The following is a 23,974-nucleotide window of genomic DNA, read 5'->3' as shown; positions in this document are numbered from 1 at the left end:
GGCGCCCTCCCCGGGTTGTTTCGTCAGCGGTTTTGGCAAGATCGGTAGTGGGTCATGACTAGCACGTGTGTGTGTGTGTGTGTGTTAAGTAGCCAGCTATGCGGAGTTAGCACACCCCCTGCTCGCCCCTTTGGTGCACCAAGTTCTAAACCCAGTTCATCGGGAACTTCCCCGTCGATTCCTTAGGACGGAGTTCAGACCCCTTTTGTGCCGGGTCAGTACCCGAGAAGGAAGGGTAGGCGGGCCAGTTCCGGGCACGGGGTCCTCACACACAGGCGGGCGGGCGGGAAAGGAGCTAGAAGCCCAGTGGATTGACCTGGGGAACAGGAGCGGCAGTTGCGGAGCGCAGATTTAAAAGAACCACACATGTGGGTATACAAGTACAAGCTCCAAGTTAAAGAAAGGAACACAGGGACCTACTGTAGCCAGGGGAGGGCCGAGCTGTGACAGCTCCGCTCGGCGAGGAAGGCTGAGGAGGATTTGGTCTGCTACGCTTCCTTGCCCTCCACCTTGGCGGGCGGTGAGGCGGCGGTAAAGGGCCTCTTAGCACTTGGATAACAGCCCGGAACTATGGCCTTCCTCTGCTCCTCCAGCCCTGAGGATGGATGGCCCGGCTAGTACAACAGGCAGCCAGCTAGCACTGGTGCTCCTAAAGCGGGTAGGACTTGTTAGGAGGACCAATCCTACCCCCTTTCCCTGAGGAGGCCACCATCCTGGCTGAGGAACCAGCTGGAAGAGGCCAGGGTAAGTTGAGAGTAAAATGTTTTTGGAGTGCTCACCAGGCATGTGAGTGAATCACTTTATTTCCTGATTCAACAATGGAGGAACGGGCTCCAGGTGAATGGCTGCAGTTGTCATCCATTCCCCAAACCACTGTGCCCAGGTCTGCTCCAGGTCTCAGTCCTCCATTCTGGGCCTGCAGTGGTTGAGGGTCAGTCTCTGATGTGGGACAGGGAGACAGCCACACCTCCCAGGCAGCTGGCAGCGACACATGAGAGGAGAACAGCAGAGGTAGGGCCAACCGTGGGAGAACACACTTCCAGAGCCCCAAGGGTAAAAATGGCCGGACAAACAGGTTCCCTCTCCTAAGAAGAGTGGGACTAGATTCTAAAATTGGAACCTGAACACCTGGGTGAGGTGGTTGCCTACTACAGGGAACTATTCCGTGGAAAAAGGAAAGGGGGGCCCAGAAAGGGAGCAAGTCCTGACCAGATCGGCTCAGTGGATAGAGCTGTGGACTGAGGGGTCCCGGGTTCGATTCCGGTCAAGGGCATGTACCTTGGTTGCCAGCACATCCCCAGTTGGGGGTGGGGGGTGTGTGTGTGTGTGTGTGCAGGAGGCAGCTGGTCAATGTTTCTCTCTCATCGATGATTCTAACTCTTTATCCCTCTCTCTTCCTCTCTGTAAAAAAATCAATAAATATATTTTTAAAAAGAATAAAGGGAGCGAGTAAGAGCTGGAGGAAGCACTTCCATACACATACACACACCTCCTGATCAAAGTGTCTCTGGAGCACCACCACAGCCCCCAGAGGGCTGTGCCCACTGCCCCAGGCTTTCTCAGAGACATGCGGCCATCCAGGTGGGGCCGAGGGAAGCACCTGTGCCAACTGGGCTGGTGATTTTCTCCAAAACCCTTGGGGAAGGACTAGCTCCTCCCTGAGTTTGGCGATGTGGCTTTGGAAACAGGCAAACCTGGGATCAAACCTGGATGTGATGCTGGGCAAGTCACTTAACCTCTCTGGTCTAAGTTAACAACAGTAACACTCCTAGATGCTGTGAAGATTAGTACAGTGCCTGTAATGGGACTGCCCTAGCTTCATACACAGAAGAAGTCATTGTCGCTGCTCTCACTATTCATTATTTTCACTGCCCGCTGCCTGCTTTAGGGCTGCAAGGCAGTGCACCTCTGTCCTGCAGCAGGATGCCACGCCATCCCACAGCCTGAGTGACCTTGCACCGGCCAAAGCTTCCGGAGACAAAAAAGGATACAGCATGTCTTGCGAGGGAGGCTGGGCTGAGGAGGCCCTGGGGGAAAGGCCCTCCAAGGAGGCCTGCAGGGTCTGGGCCATGTCATGATCAGTCAGGAGGCCCGTGCTCTGAACCTAAGGGAAGGAAAGGGCGAGGGAAACAGCCCTTTTCAGAGCCTATGCCACACAGGCCTCTCTATCCTCTACCTCCCCAGCCCCCCACCCTGGGCTCCAGACCCCCACTGGCTGCTCCCACCCTCCACCAAGCGCTCCCACCCTCCACTGAGAAGATGGTATGGAGTCCAGCATCAGGGTGGCTACGTGCACCCCTTCCCACACACCTGCAGGAGGAAGCCACACAGAGCCTGGAGCGTGGTGGTGGAGAGGGCGGAGAGGTCGGCCGAAGCTGCGCCTTGCAGAACCAGACCCACCTCTTCCGGAGAGAAGACGCTGCTGCCCCGGAACCGCACAAACTGGCCCCAGAGAGAAGCCCCACACGGCGGTGATGCTGCATCGCCTCCATCCAGGCGCCCTCCTGTGCTCCCGCTGTGCTCAGCACTGGCTGAGAACACAGGTCTGCGCCCCAGCACCCGTCAAGGAGCTCAGAGTTGGTGAGCACGGGTGGGGTTATGTCATGAGAGAGTGGGGTCAGTGAGGCAGACTGTGACACCCCCGAGTTGGCCCTGCGGAACCCTTCAGTACGAACCACCCCCACCCCTCTGCCTTGCACCTCCCACTCCGGCCAAGAGGGACTGTGTGTGGTTACCCAGACACACCACCGTGGGTTCATGTCCTGCTGCTCCCGCTTCTCCACCTGATTACATCTCCTCCTCCTCACCCACTAATCCTTCGAGCCTCAGCTAAAACAGTCACGAATGAATGTTCTTCCGTTGTTCTTTTATTCACCTCCCCCTCCCAGCTCTGCAGTGTCCTTGCTGTCTTCTTTAGTCACTTACTCTCTTCCCAGGCCCCACTGATTCCTCACTGACCCTCTTCACTCACTCACTCACAGGTCCCTGCTGTTTATCCAGTGGGCACTTACTGCCCATCAGGCACTTAGCCAATCTTCTGCTCTACCACCAATAACATCACACTTGAACTTGTCTGTCTCCTTCTCTACAGTGAGAGGTCCTTAAACGCAGAGCGTGTGGCTCACCGGCACCTTTGGCAGCTATCCGAGGACCTGGCGTGTGGCGGGCCCTGATCAATGTTTTGAGTGAGTGAATGGAGAAGGACGCTCTGGCTCTTCTGGGTGAGGAGATGCGGGCGGTGATAGGAATTCTCTGGGCGGGCCTCTTGTAGGACGAAGGCCTGCCAGCCCCCTCTACCTTCTTTGAGGATCAGGGTTACCTAAGGTAAGGTGTCCCTGGCCTCCTCGGGACCACTCAGCTCACGACCTTGTTCAGACTACAAGACCATCCTTCCTGCACTTACCAGAGTCAGGAGCCTCAAGATCTCAGGTCTGAGGAAGGAGTTCTCTCCAGCATCCAGGAGGGTGAACAGTAAAAACCGGTTCCAGGGCTGGGAGGCCACGTGCTGTGCTGTGGGAAACACAGTCACCCCGGGGTGTCAGCACTGCTTTTCCAAAGGCCGGGGGACGTGACTAAGGAGGACTCCCTCCTATTGGCTCAGAAAGGGCTGCTCAGCTAGAGGCAGGGTGTGGCCAAGCTGACCCGGGGAGTTTCTTTCCTCCTGGCTTCTGTGCTGCCTGGCTCCGGAGACTATATATCCCGCCATGTGGGAGGGAAGAGCTCTGCCAGTTAAGAGCTTTGTGATTGTGGCTGGGTATGTGGCCTGACCTCCTGAACCTCAGTGTCCTCATCTATAAACTGGGCATAACAGTGCCATGCAGTGTTGGTTAGAGAATTACACAAAACGAGTGTGATTCACGGAACAGGGGACGCAGTTTGGAGCAGGAAGTGGCAGGGCTGGCCTCCTCCCACCTCCCTCCAGAGAACATCAGAGAAGGGGAGGGTCTCTACCCATGTCTGGGCTCCTGGCATGCAGGTAGTCAAGCAAGGCCTCCAGGCAGCCGACGCAGGCGTGGGACAACAGAGGGTCCTTCTGCAAGAAATCAGAAAACACAAATGTGTATGTCAGGTTTTGTTACCAATGGGTTTTGGTGCCAACCAAGGAAGAAAATTGGTTTTCAGAACAATTCGAATTTCATAACTTCAGATGTAATAGAAAACTAATAATACATCATGTGACCCAGAAATCCCACTCCTAGGTGTTTACTCAAGAGAAATGAAAACATATATCCACAGCAAGACTTGTCTTCAGTATTATGAGCAACTTAATTCATAACAGCAAAAAATATGGACATCCCAAATACCTATCCATAGATCAATGGTTAAACAAACTGTGACATAGCCATATAATGGGCTACTGCTCATCCATAAAAAATGAAGTGATGATAAAACAATGTGGATGAATCTCAAAAGTGTTACTTAAATGAAAGAAGCTGGACACACAAGACTACATACTGTATGATTTCATTTATATGAAATTCTAGAAACGGGCCCTAGTCGGTTTGGGTCAGTGGATAGTCGATCTGTGGACCAAAGGGTCCCAGGTTCGATTGTGGGTCAAGGGCACGTACTTCAGTTGGGTTGCAGGCTCCTCCCTGGCCTGGGCCCTGGTCAGGGTGCATGTAGAAGACAACCAATCGATGTGTTTCTCTCACATCAATATTTCTGTCTTTCCCTCGCTCTTCTACTCTCTCTAAAAATCAATGTAAAAATAGCTTCAGGTGAGGATTAAAAAAAACAAACAAAAAAAATCTAATAATGGTAAAACTATAGTGGCAGAAAGCAGATTGGTATTTGTGAGGTTCAGGGATGGGGGAAGGGAGCTGACTTCAAAAGGGCAAATGGAGTCCTAGCCGGTTTGGCTCAGTGGATAGAGCGTCAGCCTGCGGACTGAAAGATCCCAGGTTCAATTGCAGTCAAGGGCACATGCCTGGGTTGTGGGGTCAATCCCCAGAGGGAAGCCTGCAGGAGGCGGCCCATCAGTGATTCTCTCTCATCATTGATGTTTCTATCTCCCTCTCCCTTCCTCTCTGAAATCAATAAAAATGTAAAAAAAAAAAAAAAAAAAAAGGCAAAAGGAAACTTTTTGGGGTGATGGAAATGTTTTATAGCATGAGAATTAGCATCCACTTAATTCTACACTTAAAAATTAATGGGTTTTATTGCATGTACGTTATAGCTCAATAAAACAGATTTTTTAAAAAAAAATGTAAAAACTAAAACTAGCAAAAAAACAAAACAAAACCCTATGCTCTCCTCATGCTATTCTCTGGAAGGCAGCATGATGATGAAGGGTATGGAGTAGACCCAGATTTGAATCCTTGCTCAGTCACCATCTGTGTGATCCTGGCCACGGTTACTCAGCCTTGCTGAGTAGGAATAAAAAGATTGCCTGGGTGGCTGAGAGATTAGATGAGAAATGGACAGTGTTTAACCAGTGCTTGGCACAGAGTAAATACTCAATAAATGGTGAATATCTTAGTGAAATGCATAGGGGGGACATGCCCCCACTTTAACAAGCCCTGTGTCTCTTCCACAGAACCCCTAGCAGTGGGTCTCAACCTTTCTAATGCTTCAATCCAGCTCCTCATATTGTGGTGACCCCCAACCATAACATTATTTTCGCTGCTACTTCATAATTGTAATTTACTGTTATGAGTTGTAATGTAAATATCTGTGTTTTCCAATTGTCTTAGACTCTACAGTCTCGACCCACAGGTTGAGAACCGCTAGCAGGGCCGCCTAAGACCATCGGAAAACACATATATTTACATTATGATTCCTACCGTGTTTCCCCGAAAATAGACATCCTCGGAAAATAAGACCCAGCGCAACTTTGGGAGAAAAAATTAATATAAGACACTGTCTTATTTTGGGGGAAATAGGGTAACAGTAGCAAAATTACAGTTATGAAGTAGCAACGAAAATAATGTTATGGTTGGGGGGTCACCACAACATGAGGAGCTGGATTAAAGGGTCGCAGCATTAGAAAGGCTGAGAACCACTGCCCTAACGCCTCCAAGGCACACAGGTGGAAGTGGTTGAACAAACCCACTCACCTCATTTTACAGCCCAGGAAGTGAGGCCCCGAGAGAAAACACGTGACCTGAGGATACTTGGAGAGTAGGTGGCCAGTCCAGAAACAAACCCTAGGCCTTTTAAAAAATAACAATAATAATAATAACAGTAAAATAAATGGAGCCACTTTAAAATGCAGTGGAAGCTGCCATCCCAGAGGAACTGCCTTGCAGGCCTTACTCTTTGAACTTTTGGAATGTTACAACAGGGCAGGATAACCTTTTGACTGAACACAAAGCAACACAGTGTCTCAAAAAGCTGTTTGTAAAGATGACAAGAAAGCAGATACTATGTCTGAGCGCCCAGGCCCTGGGTGGAGGGAGCAGACAGATGGCTACAGACTGAAAATTTAAAACACTCTCCAGAATTATGTTAGCTTATTGCACCAATAGAAATGCCTTCCCTCTGTGGATGTGATTGCCCCTTCCCTTTCTCATAAACACCCTTTGCCTCCTAATCAGACCCTGTTTGGATTTCTGCCTGAATCGGTGCTTCCAAAAAAGCTATTCTTTTTTTAATCTCAAATAGATGCTTGTTGGCTTTCACTGTGAAAGGTCTTTTTCTTTTAGGCTAAGAGCTTTGTGCCCCTTCTCCTTCTCCAGTCTAAAATTAACTCTTAACCAGTAGACACTGCCAGCCTCTTGCCAGGTACACAAGACCACACAGCCGTGGGCCAGCATGCCCCAGCTTCCCCACCTGGTGAGGAGCGGTGGGCACAGTGCCACTCTCTGACCGTGTGTCCTATCAGCCCATTCAACCAGCAAGGCCCCCTGGGCGGTGGGCGAAGAGGTAGGGCCACTGGGCATTAGGAAAACCAGAGATCACCATTCAGGCAACAATGGCTCCTATGCACACGACACTCGTCTCGGGACACTGATAGAACACGGGTCTTGTAGCCGAAAGACAGATTTGAATCTTGGCCTAAAACGTGTGACCTTAGGCAGGTTACTTAGTATCTCTGGCACTCTGTTTCTTTGTCTATAAAACTGAGAAGGTAATTTCTACCTTACAGAGTTGTCATGAATGAATAACAGGCCAAGTGCTTTCACAGAACAGGCACTCAGGAGAGGTTACCTCCCCAACCTCCCACCTCCTACTCTCCTAGACCCTTAACTTGACATCAACATCTCTTCTTGTAGGACTGACCCTTGCACGCAAAGCCTCAGACCAGCCGAAACTGGTTTGGCTCAATGGATAGAGCGTCGGCTTGGGAACTGAAAGGTCCCGGGTTCGATTCCGGTCAAGGGCATGTACCTTGGTTGCGGGCACATCCCCAGTAGGGAGTGTGCAAGATGTTTCTAGCTCTCTAGCTCTCTCCCTTCCTCTCTGTAAAAAAATCAATAAAATATATTTTTAAATTTAAAAAAAAAAAGCCTCAAACCAACTAGTTCCCTGATTTCCAATCTGATAACACATTCCACTCCCACCTCAGTCAGAGAGCCAAGTCTGAGCACAAAGGATATGTCTCAGGCCCACTCTTGCCCTCCCCCAAGACTCCCCAGGGATGTAGCATCTGCACGGGAATCGGAGGAGTAAGCCTGAAAGAGCTTCTGATCCTGGTCAGAAACGTATAGAAAGCAAAACCCCCCAGTCCGGAGAGCCTCATTCTGAACCTCCAGGTGCAGGGCCAGATGAGGACACGTGGCTGCTCTGAGCAGGCTAAGCCTGTACCCCTTCAAACTGACACTAGACAACGCCTGTCTAGTGCATACTTACACGTGTGTCTGAGCACCCGGGCAGCGGGTGGAGGAAGCAACCTTCGGAAGCACCTATCTCCCCTCACTCAGGACAATCCACTCAGCCGGTCAACAACCCTGCAATCCTACCCTCCTCAAGAAATACAAACCGCTTGCTCTTCAGAGAATTCTCACATTTCCTCTGCCCGTGACCAACTCCTCCGCATTGAAAAGGAATGACTAGACCAGTGGTCAGCAAACTGCGGCTCTTGAGCCACATGTAGCTCTTTGGCCCCTTGAGCGTGGCTCTTCCACAAAATACAACGGCCTGGGCGAGTCTATTTTGAAGAAGTGGCATTAGAAAAAGTTTAAGTTTAAAAATTTGGCTCTCAAAAGAAATTTCAATCGCACTTTTGATATTTGGCTCTGTTGACTAATGAGTTCGCCAACCACTGGGTTTACCTATAAAAAGCTCAATGAGAAGGAAGATAAGAGCATTGGGATAAGAGATTTATTGCAGAAAGAGCAAGAATTGTATCAGTTAGGGTCTAGTTATTTGAACAAAAAAGTTATTTGAACAGAAAAAAAACACCCTAATATAAAGCATTATTAACCGGTAACTGCAGACAAAAAGAGGTGGCAGTTTCAGAAAGGAGATCCCACTCCTAGGTGGACATCTATTGTTTTTGCTTGTCCAGGCTCTATTTTTCCTTCTTCTCGGTACAGTGTTTTGTTTTTGCAAACCATGCCTGTCTCATGTTCAGTCCACGTGGGTTATGGGCACTGACCCAAGCCAGGCCTATCAGAGCATCCCAGGCCTCAGCCAGAGTGATTGGCACTTCACCCAAGCCAGGCTAATGAGCTCCATTCTAGGGAGAGAGAAAAACCTCCTTTTTGCTGGAAGGCTATCAGCCAGGAGCAGCTGCGGGTCACCCTGCCATCCCATGACAATAAAGCCAAGTAACTGACATTGTTCTGATGCCACTGTCTAATGACACTGTCTGAGCCTCTGGGACCCAGCTGTGCCTGAAGCCAGTACTGACCCTGAACTTCTCAGTTATGAGTCGTTCTGAGTTTCATTTCTAAACTAACACAGTTTCATAACTAAACCCTACGTGACCAGCTCACTGTAACTTTAAAAGTTCCAAACCAATCCCGGCTGAGAGGCAGCCACTCCTTCCTGCTGCTGTCCTGGTGAACAGGCCCCAGTGCAGGGCTCACTCAGCAAGGGCCTTACCTGCACCAAGAGGTTCTGCAGGCCAATGACCAGGGACAGCACTTGTGATGTTCCCAGGGGAGCCAGGACAGTGTCCTCAGGGGCTTGCGGTGGCCGGGCTCCTGAGGGCACCAGGGTCACCAGGGCAGAGGAGAAGCTTTGCTGCAGGGCTGTCCGCAGGAAGCGCAAGATGGCAGCTAAAAGCAAGAGACCCCTTACACCCAGTCCCCGCCTTCTGCCCCACCGCCACCCAGCTCTGTCCGCCACCCAGTTCTGTCCGAAGAGGGAAACAATGGAGAGCATAATGGGTGGCTGGAGGCTGGCGGGGGAGGGTGCTCCATCTCAGAATCCCGGGGAAGAGTTTTTCTGTTACGGCCACAGGCCCTGGGCCCACACCTGAGAGCAGTGCGGCCTTTTTCTTCGGGAAGCTGAGGGCCTTCAGCACTTGGTCCAGTTCCACGGACAGCGTCTGGTGAACCTGGCAGGGCAGGGGGGAAAGGGATAACTCCCACATTCTGGAGCTTGGACTAAAAAAAACCTACCCCAATATCAGTTCTACCCACGCACACATACCAGCTGCATCCAGCAGGACAGGGGAGGCCGCACAGAATCCCGTGAGCCTCGCCAGCCCTGGATTCAGGAACGCGAGGAGGGAAATCAAACCTTCCCTGGAGAATGCCATTTCTCCCAAATCTCCCCCATCCTCAAGGACCTCCTCCACCAGGGACCTTCCCTGGCCTCATCTGTGGTTCAGTCTCCACCTCAGTCCACCATCCAACTAACTTAGATCTGGAGTCAGAAGGCCGAAATCAAAATCCTGGCTCTGTCACTAGCCAGCTATGTGCATGTGGGCAAGTCACTGCCCTTACTTGCCTGCCTGCCTTCCTTCATCAATGAAATGGGGACAATGCCTCCTACTTTCACTTCCTCCAGAGCTACTGTGAGGAGCAGATGAGGGGCAGCACTGGTGAATGTGCTCCTTAACATCGAAGCAATGACCAAGCAGGGGTTGGGAGGGTGGCAGGTTCAAAGCCGTGAGCCTGCTCTGCATTCCTCATCCAGAACACAAGCCGCCTGAAGGCAAGAACTATTTCTGTGCTCGGATCTACCACGCTCTGACACAGAGCAGTTCCTCAGAAATGCTTGTTGGCTGGTGGAATCAGCAGGTCCTAGGCAGAAGGTGTGTATAAAGGTAGGCAGATTCCATACTAACGTCAGATGTTAATAGAGGAAAGTTTGTAAAGGTTATATGGGAACTCTTTGTGCTGTCTGCTCAATTTTTCTGCAAATCTAAAACTGTCTTTAAAATTAAGGCTATTAAAAAACAATAAAAAACAAACAAAGGCCTGGAGATGTGAGAGAGCACAGTTGACTAAGAACAGGAAAAAACACATGGTAAGAGACCAGTGCAGGAGGAAGGCAGAAAGTAAAGCAGCAGAGGGGCGATGTAAGAAGGGTCTCAGCAGCCAGGTGCAGAACCAAAAGCCACAGGGGTGGAGGCAGAGGGGACGTGCGGACAGATGTGGAGGAGGGAGAGGCTAGGGGCGCGGAGATGATGAACAGGCCACGTTAGCGGTGAGGATGAACACTCAGGCCTGGGCTCTCGGGCAATGGGGAGGATCGGAGTGAGGGTATTAGGTGACTGGCTAGGGGTGAGCTGAGGAGCAGAGCCAAGGACAGGCTTCCAGCCAGCAGGGGACTGCAAGCATACGGGAGGTCCAACAGCTTCCCACAGCAAAGCTGTAGCATAGATCCACCACAGACTGCTGCCGCCCTACAGGCCAAACTTTAAAAGCGATTTCACTTCTACACTACTGAGTGTGTGCCTGCCACTAGATTGGCACCGGGCTGGGCACAGTGTGAGGATACCTCGAAGACTAGCACATGGTTTCTGTCTGCAGGTAACTGTGTAGGTGCGAGTTAAAGCCAGCACCAGCCTTGAGGAGACAGCAGCCCCCAGAGGAGCTCTGCGAGGCGCTGGCTGACAAGTCCTGCAGGCGGAGGGTGAGGAGAGGAGGGGCTCTGTGGGCATGCCCACTGCTCCCTGGGTTCCCTGCGTCACCTTCTCCGACACCCACAGTGCCAGCTTGCCACCCAGCACGTAAGGCCACAGGTGGGCTTCTGCCTTCCTACCCAGCCTGAGAGTCCACTCCATATGTTCTGGCTACAGAACACCTCTCCACTCTCCATGTATGCACACCCTGTCCGACATTTGTGCAGCTGCCTGCCTTTGCCCATACTGTTCTCTTTACCTACCAATACATGTTTCCCAAGGTAAGGGGAGGGGCGTGCTTTATTCATTAATTATTCCTCTGTGTCTAGAATGCAGCCTGGCATGTAGGTGATCCAGGTGTGCTAAATGGATTAGTATAAACCTCCTGACAACAACTTTGGGTGTATTTCCCCCCATTTTGTAGGCAAGAAAACGGAAGCTCAGAAAGTTCAATATCTTGCCGAGGTTACACAGCTGATAAGCCGCAGATCTGGGACCAGACCCTAGGACCTTTTTGCCACCCAGCAGGCCACCAAAACCCCCGGGGTTAGAGACTAACCTGGAGACTGCCATTGTGCTGCTGGGCAGAGCAGGAGGCAGTGAGCAGCCAGGCCGAGCAGAGCAGCGTGGGCCTGGGCGAGCCCTCCCCGGCCCAGGTGAGCGCCAGCGTCTTCTCCAGGAGCCTGATCAAAGCTGAGCTGCTCAGGAGCACCGCGGCAGCTGCAGAGGGTCCACAAAGCAGGGCCGCACGAGTAAGTTACACAGGAGCCCCAGCTCAGGATGCGTAGGTAGCACCCAAAGGGGGCTTCACACACACAGTGAATGGACACAGGGAGCAGTTGGAGCTCCTAAGGGCCCCTGCTTCATTCCAGAACCACAGGTTATCAGAAGCAGAAAGGACCTAGGACCATCTGGTCCAGCCACATCCCCATTTATTTTTTAAGATGGAAAAACCGAGGGCAACAAGGGCCACCGACACTGCCCAGCACCCCTCCTCTTCACTGTCACAGCCTGGGCCCCAGCACCTCTTTTCTGACTGCCCGGGGTGGTCTGATGAAGGCTCCAATACAGGAAGTTGAAGGAAGGCTGCAGGATGTCCATGTCCGTGGGGCTGCACTTGCCACACAGCTTGCTCACTGCGAAAGATGGGAGTCCCCAGGCACCCATTGCACAGCACGCTGGCTTTATGCACATCGGCACTCACCCTTCCCCCAGACAGTGGCCCCCCACTGACCATTTCAGTCAAGCTGAGTAGCCTTGGTATTACAGCCAATGAAGGAAGCCTGAAGGCATCAGCACACCCTCCATCTGAACAAACACCCGGAAAGCAGCCCCCAGCTGCACCTTCGAGCAGACTGCACTGGTTTAGGGGGTCCAGGGGCATCCTATAGAGCTCACGCCAGCACAGACTCCAGGTGGGAGGGTGTGCAGAGGTCATCCAGGCCAACCTCTACTCTCAACAGGAAGGAGATCCAGCCTCTGAATTCTCCCAGCAATGGGCACTGACCACCTTCCCAGGGGAGCTCTTAACCATAGTGTGCAATGCCCTGACCTGGCTGTATTCTCTCTCTCACATCACCCCCATCTGACCAACTCCTTAACTCCTAGTCAGCAATCAAGATTCAGCCCACAGTTCACCTCCCCCATGAAGCCTTCCTTAACCTGTCAAGGCCAGATGAGATGCCTCTCAGCGCTCCCCCAGGCCTCATTAGAGCTGTTACCGCTGTAAAACAATCCCTTCCCTCCGGAATTGCCACTCCTTGCTCTCTTGCCCCCATAACCCCAATATAAAACCTGCTGTGTGCCACTGTGTGGATTATACACCTACAGTTAGTCCTTATCTTAACCCTAAATCAGGGAGTATTATCATTTTACCTGTGAGGAACATAAGGCTCACAGAGGTGAGGTGACTGTCCAAGGTCATGTAGCTAGTGATTAACCTAAGAACAAGCCCAGGCCTTCCCAAATCCACTGTGCGTGCTTATCACATAATTTTATATAATCCATTTTGGGCAGTGTCTCCCAAATACAGGGAACAAACAGAAAAAGATTGAAAGGTCCCACCGAAACCGGTTTGGCTCAGTGGTAGAGCGTCAATCTGTGGACTGAAGGGTCCCGGGTTTGATTCCAGTCAAGGGCATGTACCTTGGTTGCGGGCACATCCCCAGTAGGGGGCGTGCAAGAGGCAGCCGATTGATGATTCTCTTTCATTGATGTTTCTAACTCTCTATCCCTCTCTCTTCCTCTCTGTAAAAAAAATCAATAAAATATATTTAAAAAAAAAAAAAAAGATTGAAAGGTCCCTTAGCCAGAAGCCCGCAGGGATGCAAGGAGGGAAGAAGGAGCTGGCACACCAGCCAGGGCCCTCACGCTGGCACCTTGGTGAAGGAGCTTCAGGGCCATGCTGTCCAGTTCCTGCTCTGACTCGTTCCTCAGCTGCAGGACCGAGAGGAGGCTCAGCAGCAGCGGCAGGTTCCCCAGGGCTGCGAAGAACGAGAAGGGCCGGTCAGGGGTCTGATGCTCGGGTCACCTCCAGGTCAGACAGATTCCCGTGGGGCTGTGAAAGATTTGTTGAGATTTATTCCTACTTCCTCCTTCTTCCTTCTTCATTGGGCACAGGGGCAACTGACATCCTGAGGCCAACCATGTGTTGGGTGCCAGAAATCCACTATTTCATTAAAACCCTGTGGGGCAGGGATTTCTATTCCTATTTTGCAGTAAAGAAAACTGAGGCCTCGAGAGGCTGAGTGACTTCTTCAGGGTCCCACAGCTAACAAAAGGCAGGGCCAGGACTTGAACCCGATCTGAACCCAATGCCCACAGTGTTCCCACTCCCTGTTTCCACAGAATCTCATGGCTCTTAAGCACTGTTGTCAGAGGGGGCTCACCCTTGCCTGCAAAGGAGGGACTCAGCTCCTCCAGACACCTCAAATCTATTTCCACCCCGCCCCCACCCCCACCCCAATCAGGACTGGACCAGGTGCAAGCGCCACAGCTCTCCTCCAATTTCCAAGCACTAAATGGCTTGGAAATTTAATTTAAAAATTCAACTTCCTAAAAATAGGGAAAGACAAACCAATCTCAGCCCTTGCAGCGTCTTCATACTGTACCGAACATCCAGCTTCCTTGGCTTCAGGGAATCCCATTCCAGCTTTGGAAACTATCCTGGATCTTCCTTGAAGCTTCTAATACACACCGATCCTCCCCCTCCCCGGCTCCTGCTGGCTGCTGCCTCCCTGGCCTCCCCCACATCTCCAGCCTTCTTCTCACCAACTGGAGGCTGCCATTCTTGTGACAAATAGCTCTCAGCACAGCCGTGCAGGGTGGGGACATGCACCCATGCTTTAAACACACCCACCCATGCTAAGCACACAGCCATTAAACATAAAACCACACATACACACACACACACACATACACACACACACACACACCCTAAATCAAATATGCTGAGCACCCCCCCTCCAGTGAGAGGGAGGAGATGAAGTTTAAGTTTGATGCCACACTCGACTGACTTACAGAGAAAACTGATTCTCTCTCCTGGAGCAGACCTACCTCTTCAGGGCAGAGAGGCCCATGTCTTACTGACCTTTCAGGTCAAAGCGTTCCCCCAGCTCTGCAGACTGACCTTCTAATGGGGAGTCCCCATACTCCACCAACAGATGCTGTAGGATCATCAGGAAGTGACCTCGGATGAGACCACCCACGTGGACATCCTCATTCGTTTTCAAGAAGGTCCTCAGGACAATCAATACCTTGCGGGCTATACCCACGGGGCTGGAAGAGATGAGATCCTGAGCAGGAAAGAAGAAGGTCAGAGCTCAAAGGGCATCCTGGTTAGAGACTGGTAGACAGTCGAAAAGAGAGGGGCTGGGAAAGGGCTCGGGATGATGGTCCCACAGAACCTCAGCCTGACCTCCTATAGGTCCGTTCTAAGCAGAGGACACAGAGGCTGAGAGAGATGCATGTTGTAGATAAAAAGGGGCCACAAAGGAAATCTGACACGCTCAGGGAAGGCCAGCATGGAAGGCCCTACCAACTCAGACCGAAGATAACCACATAGGATGGTCTGAACTTAAAAATTCCTAACTAAACGCGAGTCCTGGTGGGCAGTCACATCCTAGCCTATAGATTCCTTGACAAAGGTCATTCTTTACCTTAAAAGTGAGCCCCCTCTATTGCCTTTTTACAACTAAAATGGCACACCTTGGCAATGTCAGAGTAATCTCCTTCTCCAGACCCCTCAGGCACACATGCCATCTCTATGTGCTGTAACTATCTCATACCCATCCATGGAAAAGAAGTATTTCTCCTTCCGTTTCACTTTTTATCCAATCCCAGAGATCCCCCTTCACCCCACCCCCACCCCATTTGTTTTCTCCCTCCCCTCTACTCCACCACCAGTGGATTTCATGTAACCCTCCTATGGCTTCTTCGACTCTAATGTGTAAGGTGAGCTGCAGGACTATTAGGCCCTAAGCGAGTGGTTGCTATAGAGATGAGAGCTGTTTCTCTGGCAGCTGTGGAAGTTTGTGAGGAGCCAAGGCCAGACACTGCGCCTCCCAGTGATCAGCACATCTGATCGGACATCACCGTCACCGTTCCCCGGAGCACTATCTCAGCACATGGAGATTCTGCTAATTGTCATCCGTTTGGTTCAATAAACTCAGAAAAATTCTCTACCGGTTTGGACATTTCCTACATGGCCAATGATATGTCAAAGGTCACATAAACCAGTATGTGGCTCAGTGAAAATTTGAAGGCGTTGTTACCTAACTCCAAGCCCAAAGCTCTTTCTACTTTCTGGGATGCCTCTTTCATGCAAATGGAAGCATCAGGGTCAAGGAAAGGTTAGTTCAGGACAGCAGGCCTGAGTGTGCCTTAGGGAAAAGAGGAGACGGGGAGAAAGGTGCCCCTTGATGGGTGAGGGCGGACTCCGAGGACCAGGTCGGGCCTTTTCTCTGCCATGGCAGTCCGGCTATGTCTGCTCCAAGCTGAAATGGCTTGGGTTCAGAAGGTGGGAAAGGACATGGCGGTTTCTTCAGTTTATTCGCTTTCACGGTTACTTTAACAAGTGTGTGTTAAAGGTGCAGCCGGTCAGAAGCTGCACCACAGGCTCTCCCACTGACAGCTCCTGGCACCCACCAGCTCCAACGAGCCAATTCCTTTGGACAGGCTAACTCGCATCAGTGAGGGCTGCGTGCTGTGAGCACAAGGTCACACACAGACTCCCTGTCCCGGAAGATCAGCTCCTGCCGCGCAGAAACATGACGACAGGGCTCTAGACAAACAGCTCCAAGTGTGCTGATCACTGGATGGCACAGTGTCCGGCCTTGGCCTTCACAAACCACAGCTGCCAGAGAAACAACCGTCATCCCAGTAGCAGCTACTCAATGAAGGCCTAACAATGTCAGGTACTGCGCTGTATTTAAATAGCAGCTGAATGTTTGTTTATCTGTCTTCATAGTAACTCTGCCAGGTAGGTGTCACCCCAACTTTTCTGGGGCAAACTAAGTAGTCTGCCTAGCAAGAAAGCAGTGGCTCAGTCACCAGGAGCTGGTGAAGGGCAGGATGAGGCCAGCTGTGTCTTCGTCACCTGGCAGGGTGAGAGAACCTCTCCGGAAGGACAGGATCACAGGATGGGAAGGCCGAAGGGAATCTCAGTGCATTTCCAACAACCCTGTACTTCCCAGAATATGAGGCTGAAGCCCAGAGGGGTGTGATTTTCCCAAGGGCACAGGGCCCAAGGCCAAACCAGTTTCCCGGTCCTCCTCCAGCAACTGCAGGCGTCTGCCTGATTGCCAGATCTGGTCCCTCAGAAACCTGAGCGAGTACATTTTAAAGGCCCAAAAGAAAGGGGGGCTGCTCAGCCTTTGGTGGCCACGGTGAATGCCAGGGGAATGTGTGCGCCCACACATGGGCCAGTGGGAAGGCTCTGGGCAGAGCACAGCCCGCTCTGTAATCGCTCCTGCTCAGAGCTGTCAAAGAGCTCTCTGGGACTGGACCAGCCAGGCTGCCATGGCCTAGCAGGGAACAAACAGAGCTTCTGTGACATCACTGTCTTTTCACATCTAAACCACCTACATGAAAGACCACCCATTGATAGGAGTGGCAATTAACAGCTTTGTTTTCAGTTGTTAATTACCCTTATCGAAAACAGAAATTGGTACCAACACGTATTTTTAGACTCTTCTCCCCTCCTGCGGCTGGAAGTTGGGGGGAAATGGTAGGAATTATATATATAAAACAGACAACAAAGTTGTTCCTCACTGTTTTGTTGTTGTTTTACCACTGGTGTTTCTAGGATCTGAGTTAGTGCAAAGCTAACTTTAGGTTCCAATCATGGTCAGGACCTTCATTAGCGATAGGACCTTGGGCAATTCAATAAGCTCCTCTGAGATTCACGTTCTGTTGTTGAAGACGAAAGGAAAACCAAGCGACGCTTCAAAGAAGAGGAGGGACCCTGTTTAATACACCGGCAGACTCTGGGAACAGCCTTTCAAATCTGAGTGACGGAACACCATGGGGCCCTCCCTTCTATCTCCCTCCCTTCTGTCTCCCTCCCTTCTGTCTCCCTCCCGCAAACATGGATTATGCTTCCGGTCCTTTTCTCGGGCCTTGCAAGAAGGCCCCCAGGTGTTGGGGTCTCCAAGCCATATCTGATGGTCTGGCCTGGCGTCAGAGTTAATAGCTCTCCCTCTGGAGCACTGCACTGTACACAGTAACAGGCTCTGCAGGACCAGTATCTGGGAAGGAGGTAGTGACTTAATTATAGGTTATCAAGAATGTACACTGAGTTTGCTGGCATGAATTCAGATCACTAGCCCCAAATAGCAGGGTTACATTGGAATTAGCCCTTTTTAGCCTTCTCACTCTGGGGCTCAGTCTGGATCCAGGTGGAGGGCACCTAGAGCAATCAGAACTAGGGGGGCTTAGGCTCTCCAGCCACTCCCACCGCCCAGGGGACTGTGTGCAGCATGCCAAGAGTGTTCCTATGTGTCCTTTCATTATCCTCCCGTTATCTCCATTTTACACATTGAGAAAACCGAAGCTCAGAGAAGCCTTCATCTTTATAAGTCTATACAAAGTGACAGAGATGAAACAAGCATTTGTGATGGACCAGGGCAAGGACTGAGCAATCGTAACTGAATTATCTTTGTATCCGAATGCCTCGTGCCTAGTACATACCAAACAGATATTATAAATGATAATATGATAGTATGATAAATGAGAAAGTGAATGACTGAATTCAAGGCCTCTAAAAACCTGCTCCCACCTCATCCCCTGTGACGCAGCCTACAAACTCAAGAACCACCCCAAACTACTCACTGTCCCTGAATAAACACTTCCATGTTGCTGTACTGGCCTGGCAACCCTTTCACTTGTCACGTTCTTTGAGGACCAGCGTTTATGTCACCTTTTTGCCCTTCCTGCCACCCAAGTACTTGCCTGACCTTTATTGCCACACTGTTAGTACAGTTGTTAGTGGTTTGTTGCCTCTGATTCCCCCATCAGCCTGTGGGAAAATAATGTAAACAAAGCCATTTAAAATGGAGTGGAAAGAGCGTTGGCCCAAGGACTGAAGGGTCCTGGTTGATTCCAGGCAAGGGCAAGTACCTCAGTTGCAGGCTCAGTCCCCCAGCCAGTCCTGGTCAGGAGACAACCAGTAATGTGTCTCTCACATCGATGTTTTTTTTTCTCTCTCTCTCTCTGTCTGTCTCTCCCCCTCTCTTCCATGCTCTCTAAAAAACAACGGAAATCTATCCTCAGGCGAGGATTAACAACAACAAAAAATGGAGTGGGAGCTGCCATCCCAGAACTGCCTTGCACATCTTACTCCTCAAACCCTTGGGACGTTAAAACAGGACAAAACAGCCTTTGCACTGAGCCTAAAGCAACACTGTATTCCAACCAAGTTCGCAAAGATGACAGGAAAGCAGACGGTAAGACTAGAACTGAAAATTAAAGGCATTCTTTAGAATCAGCGTCAGCCATGTTAGCTTATTTGCACCTTTAGAAAATCCTCTCTTAGCTTATTAACACCCATAAAAATTCCTTCCTTCAAGTCAAGTAATTGTTCCCCTTCCCTTTCTCACTAATTGGCCTTCACTTCCTAATTGGAGCACTCTGGGTTTCTGCCTAAAACAGTGCTTCCTGATAGGATCTTAATACATTCTTGTTGCCTTTCACCCTGGCCTTTTATTTTTAGGTTAACAATCCGCAGTACTCAAACGAACAGCTCTTCCATTAGATGGGACAGACATCAATCAAGATTGATTTCTCTCTTGTTCTGAGTTAGCTCAGTTCACTGAAAAGAATATTGGACACAGAGTTCAAATCTGGGTTTTAATGTCAACTCCTGTGACCTTGAGCAAATCTCTCTCAAACTATTTCTTCATCCTTTTAAAAGAAAAGAAAAGAGAGAAAGAAAGAGAGAGAGAGAGAGAGATATGCCATCATTAGTATGTCTCTCAGGAGATCCAAATTCTCCAGCCATCCCCTTTTTTGAGAGACTTGGATCTGTCCAAAACCCAAATTCAATGGGTCAGCAAATAAAGTACCTACTATGCATGAAGAACACTTCATCTAATGAAGAAAATCCAGTATCTTAGCTCTGTTCATTGCTACTCTCCTGGTGTCCCATCTTGCCTTCCTCCCCTATGCACTAATGCTTTATTTTTAACCCATTCCTTCTCCGGTCTTCTCTCTCCGAGAAAACCAAAGCATGAATGTGGTTCTTACCAAGCCAACACATGTGCGACTTCACAAGATGAAAGTCTGAGTGGGAAGTATGTGCCCCGGGTAAATGCTGACAGAGATTGCTAAGGATGTGTGATATATAACATTCATGTCTTATTTGCACCACTTCACTCCAATAAAGTCAGGGAATGGTGTTTGTTGATGACAAGAACATCAAAGGCATCTCATTGTCTCTGATAGGCTGTGCATTCTTCCTGGACTAAGGAGGCGCCAAGCAGGTGAACTACCACTGAAGGCAGTAGCTCTAAACCAAGTGTCTTCTCTGCTGGTGTGCTGCCACCAGTTTAGGACCTGTCGCTAGTAATTGTTCACTAAATACAAAGTATCAAATAATTTATTTTATTTTTATATTTGTTAATCCTTACCCGAGGATATTCTTTCTGTTGATTTTTAAATGTGTTTACTGAGTGAATTTTTTTTTTTTTTTGAGAGAGAAAGGGAGTGGGCTAGAGAGATTAAAAACACTGATGAAAGAGAAACATCATCAATCAGCTGCCTCCTGCACGCCCCAAATAGGAGATGGAGCCTGCAACCTGGGCATATACCCTGACCAGGAATCGAACCAGTGGCCTCTTGGTTCCTGGGTTGATGCTCAACTACTGAGCAACACCAGACAGTTTCCACTGATTTTTAAAGAGTGGAGGGGAGAGGGAAGAAAGGAAAAAGGAGGCGGCGGGGGAGGGAAGGAGAGGGAAGGGGATGGGTAGAGAAACATCAATGTAAGAGAGACACATTAATTGGTTGCCTCCCGCATGTGCTCTGACTGGGACCGGGGGATCAAGCCTGCAAACCAGGTATTCACCTTTAACTGCGAATCAAACCCATGACTCTTGGGTGCTCAGGCCAATGCTCTAACCACTTAGCATACTGGCGAGGACATACAAATAAATTTTAAATATGTAAATTATAACAGTTATCTCTTTATCACTCTCATTAATTTGTTTTCAATGTGCTTTCTTGAATGAAAGAAAAAAAAGGTGAAGGTAAAGTCAGTGTTTTACAAACTGCAGACAACAGGCAACCTACTTATCTGCTATACCTGACAGGAATTACAGGGATTTCTTACTTCATAAAAAAGCACTGGGTTTTCTGACTCTCCTGGGTACGCCCAGGGAAGTGTGTTGCACGTGTACCGTTATCATGTTTAGTCATGGCAGAAAAAGGCACAGTCCCCCTGCAATCAGACATCTCCATCTCCCTGGCCCAGGGGTCTCCTCTGATATGAAGCCCTTCCTAACAGAATCTGCTTTAGAGAAGACAGGGAGGTGAGAGGGAATGGGGCTGAGGGGTACATTCTCTCAGTGAGCAGACTGCCATCAGACTTAGGACAGGGTACAGACACAGGAACCAGGCACCTGCCAGCCAAAGGACTTCCTACTCACATGGGAACAGCATTAATCCAGAGGTGGGCAGAAGCAGTTGCTGGTACCTCCTGACCTCAGTAAACCAGCTGAGAGAGAGAGAGAGAGAGAGAGAGAGAGAGAGAGAGAGAGAGAGAGAGAGAGAGAGAGAGAGAGAGAGAGAGACCACAATCTCTGAATGTAGAAATGAGCATGGTCACCTACTAGCAGAATAAGCAGGATGCTGGGGCTGCTTCTGAGTATGTGGAACAAGGCCGCTAAGCTGGCGGGAAGGGTGGGCTGCCCAGCAGAGGGGACAGCGTCCAGCTCCTCGTAGCTGCTCTCTTCCCAGGAGAACCAAAGTTCCAGGACACGATGCCCAAACCTACTCATCAGCTCTGGATACAACAGGAAGAACCTGAGCAGGAGGGGGTGGTGGGTGTAGATGAGGTGCAAGTCCGTGATGCCCTCTAGAAACTTCCTGATGGCAGTGACCACAGCCTGTAAGCAAGGGAAGAAATAAGCTGAATACACCTTACAGAAGACTCAGAGACCCTCACAAACATAGCCGAGGCGTGACTGGGGAAAATGTACTGGCATCTCAGTGCTCCAGGACACTTCACTGACTCACTCCTGGGAGAAGAAACTCCGCTGTGTTTACCTATGACAGTGGTTCTTGGAGCTGATTTTCCTCCCCAAGGGACAGATACGTTTAGGCATTTTTTGATGGTTTTGATTGGGGGAGTGCTGCTGACATCTAGTGGGCGAGAGCAGGGATACCACTAAAACACAGGGCAGCCTCCCACAGGAAAGAACTGCACTATGTGATATGTTAATAAGGCTGAGAAACCCAGCTCTATAAATATATTTACCACAGTGTGTTGTAACTGTCAGCATATGTGTCTACCTCTCACACTAGACTTGAGCTGCTTGAGAGCAGTGACTGTGGCAGATTAATCTATGAACACCTGGTATAGGGCATGGCACAGACGCAGCAAAAGATGTGTGGAATCATTTATTAACTCTCAACATCCTCTCTTCCAATTGCACATCTAACAAGGTTCATATTCCTTAATATGATATTTTAAGAGTTTTATAGTTTATATTTGTGGCCCTTTCATTTAGCCCTTTGATCCATTTTTTAGTTAATTTTTATGTATAGTATGAGGTATGGGTTATTTTTAAAATGTATTTTTATTGATTTCAGGGAGGAAGAGAGAGGGAGATAGAAATAGAAGCATCAAAAATGAGATAGAATCATTGATTGGCTGCTTCCTGCACGCTCCCTATTGGGGATCAAGCCTGCAACCCGGGCATGTGCCCTTGACTGGAATCGAACCCGAGTCCACAGTCCGATGCTCTCTCCACTGAGCCAAACCAGCTAGGGGCCAACTTCATTCTTCGCATGTGGACATCCAGTGGTTGCAGCACTATTTTGTTTAAAAGACTATTCTTTGCTTATTGAGTTGTCTTGGCATCTTTATAAAAAAAAAAAATCAACTGACCGTAAATATATGGGCTTGTTTTTGTTTTAATTTTTTGTACTTTTATTTATGGGTTTATTTTTGGACTCTCATTTCTATTCCATTGATCCAGATGTCTATTCTAATGCCAAAACCACACTGCCTTGATTACTGTAGCTTTTAAATAAAAAAATGGGCATCCTGTCTGGCCAGGTGGCTCAGTTGAGTGGAGTGTCATCCCTACGGGCCAAAGCCGCCAAGGCTGCAGCTTCAGTCACCCGTCAGGGCGCGTGCCGGAAACAGCGGGGTACGCATGAAGAGGTGGAACAACAAAAATGACGTTCCTCTCTTCCTCTCTCTCCTTTCCTCCCTTTCTCTCAAACATCAATCAAAACAGATTTTTAAAGTGTGAGTACTCCAGCCCTAACTAGTTTGGCTCAGTGGATACAGAGTCAGCCCACAAACGGAAGGGTCCCAAGTCCAATTCTGGTCAAGGGCACATGCCCAGGTTGTGGGCTCGAATCCCAGTATGGGGTGTGCAGGAGGCAATAATTCTCTCTCATCATTGATGTATCTATCTCTCTCTCCCTCTCTCTTCCTCTCTGAAATCAATAAAAGATAAGTATTTTAAAAATAAATAAATATGCCGAGACCGGTTTGGCTCAGTGGATAGAGCGTCAGCTTGGGGACTGAAGGGTCCCAGGTTCGATTCCAGTCAGGGGCATGTACCTTGGTTGCGGGCATATCCCCAGTAGGGGGTGTGCAAGAGGCAGCTGATTGATGACTCTCTCTCATCGATGTTTCTAACTCTCTATCTCTCCCCTTCCTCTCTGTACAAAATCAATAAAATATATTAAAAAAATAAAATAAAATAAAATAAAATAAAAATAAATAAATAAATAAGTAAATGTGTGAGTCCTCTGAAAAAAAGGCAATTGAAATTTTGATCGGAATTGTATTGAATCTATAGATCAATTTGGGGAGTACTGCCATCTGAACACTATTAAGTCTCCTTTTCTTTCCAGTTTTGTTGAGATATAATTGACATATAACATTGTATAAATTTATTATATTAAATATAAGGATTTGATAAATGTATACATTGTGAAATTATTAATATAAGTTTAGTTAATATCCACCAGCTCATATACTTACAAAATGTTTTTCTTGTGATGAGAGCTTTTCAGATTTAATCTCTTATCAACTTTTAAATATACAAAGTAGTATTATTTTAGCTATAGTCATTGTGTTGTATATTGTATCCATAGAAGTTACTTATCTTATAATTGGCTATGAAGTCTTCTGATTCATGAACACAGAAGAATGTCTATTTATTTAGGTCTCCTTTAATTTATTTCAATGACTTTTTTGTTAAATTTATTGTGGTGACATTGGTCAATGTGAACATATAGGTTTCAGGTGTGGGCTTCTTTGTTACAAGATCTGTA

The 23,974-nt window shown here is 49.1% G+C and overlaps 1 protein-coding gene across 1 annotated transcript in view; it reads right to left on the bottom strand.

Moving 5' to 3' along the window:
- Positions 1–761: 761 nt before the first annotated feature.
- The window catches only part of MEI1 (meiotic double-stranded break formation protein 1), a gene marked incomplete at its 5' end in the record, with an annotated part of 51,908 nt that continues 28,695 nt past the window's right edge, over positions 762–23,974 (bottom strand). The window contains 12 exons of the mRNA XM_084878304.1: positions 762–978; positions 1,992–2,104; positions 2,311–2,442; positions 3,404–3,510; positions 3,952–4,033; positions 8,992–9,167; positions 9,367–9,448; positions 11,523–11,683; positions 11,989–12,099; positions 13,342–13,446; positions 14,592–14,757; positions 21,289–21,564. Coding sequence (XP_084734430.1) covers positions 933–978; positions 1,992–2,104; positions 2,311–2,442; positions 3,404–3,510; positions 3,952–4,033; positions 8,992–9,167; positions 9,367–9,448; positions 11,523–11,683; positions 11,989–12,099; positions 13,342–13,446; positions 14,592–14,757; positions 21,289–21,564 — 1,557 coding nt within the window. The 3' untranslated portion in view covers positions 762–932. The remainder of the gene's footprint in view (positions 979–1,991; positions 2,105–2,310; positions 2,443–3,403; positions 3,511–3,951; positions 4,034–8,991; positions 9,168–9,366; positions 9,449–11,522; positions 11,684–11,988; positions 12,100–13,341; positions 13,447–14,591; positions 14,758–21,288; positions 21,565–23,974) is intronic.

The sequence above is a fragment of the Pipistrellus hanaki genome (assembly GCF_964339955.1).
Source record: "Pipistrellus hanaki genome assembly, chromosome: 3".
NCBI lineage: Eukaryota > Metazoa > Chordata > Mammalia > Chiroptera > Vespertilionidae > Pipistrellus > Pipistrellus hanaki.
Note: the sequence above shows the minus strand (reverse complement) of the source record. Positions and strands in the feature narration are given on the sequence as shown.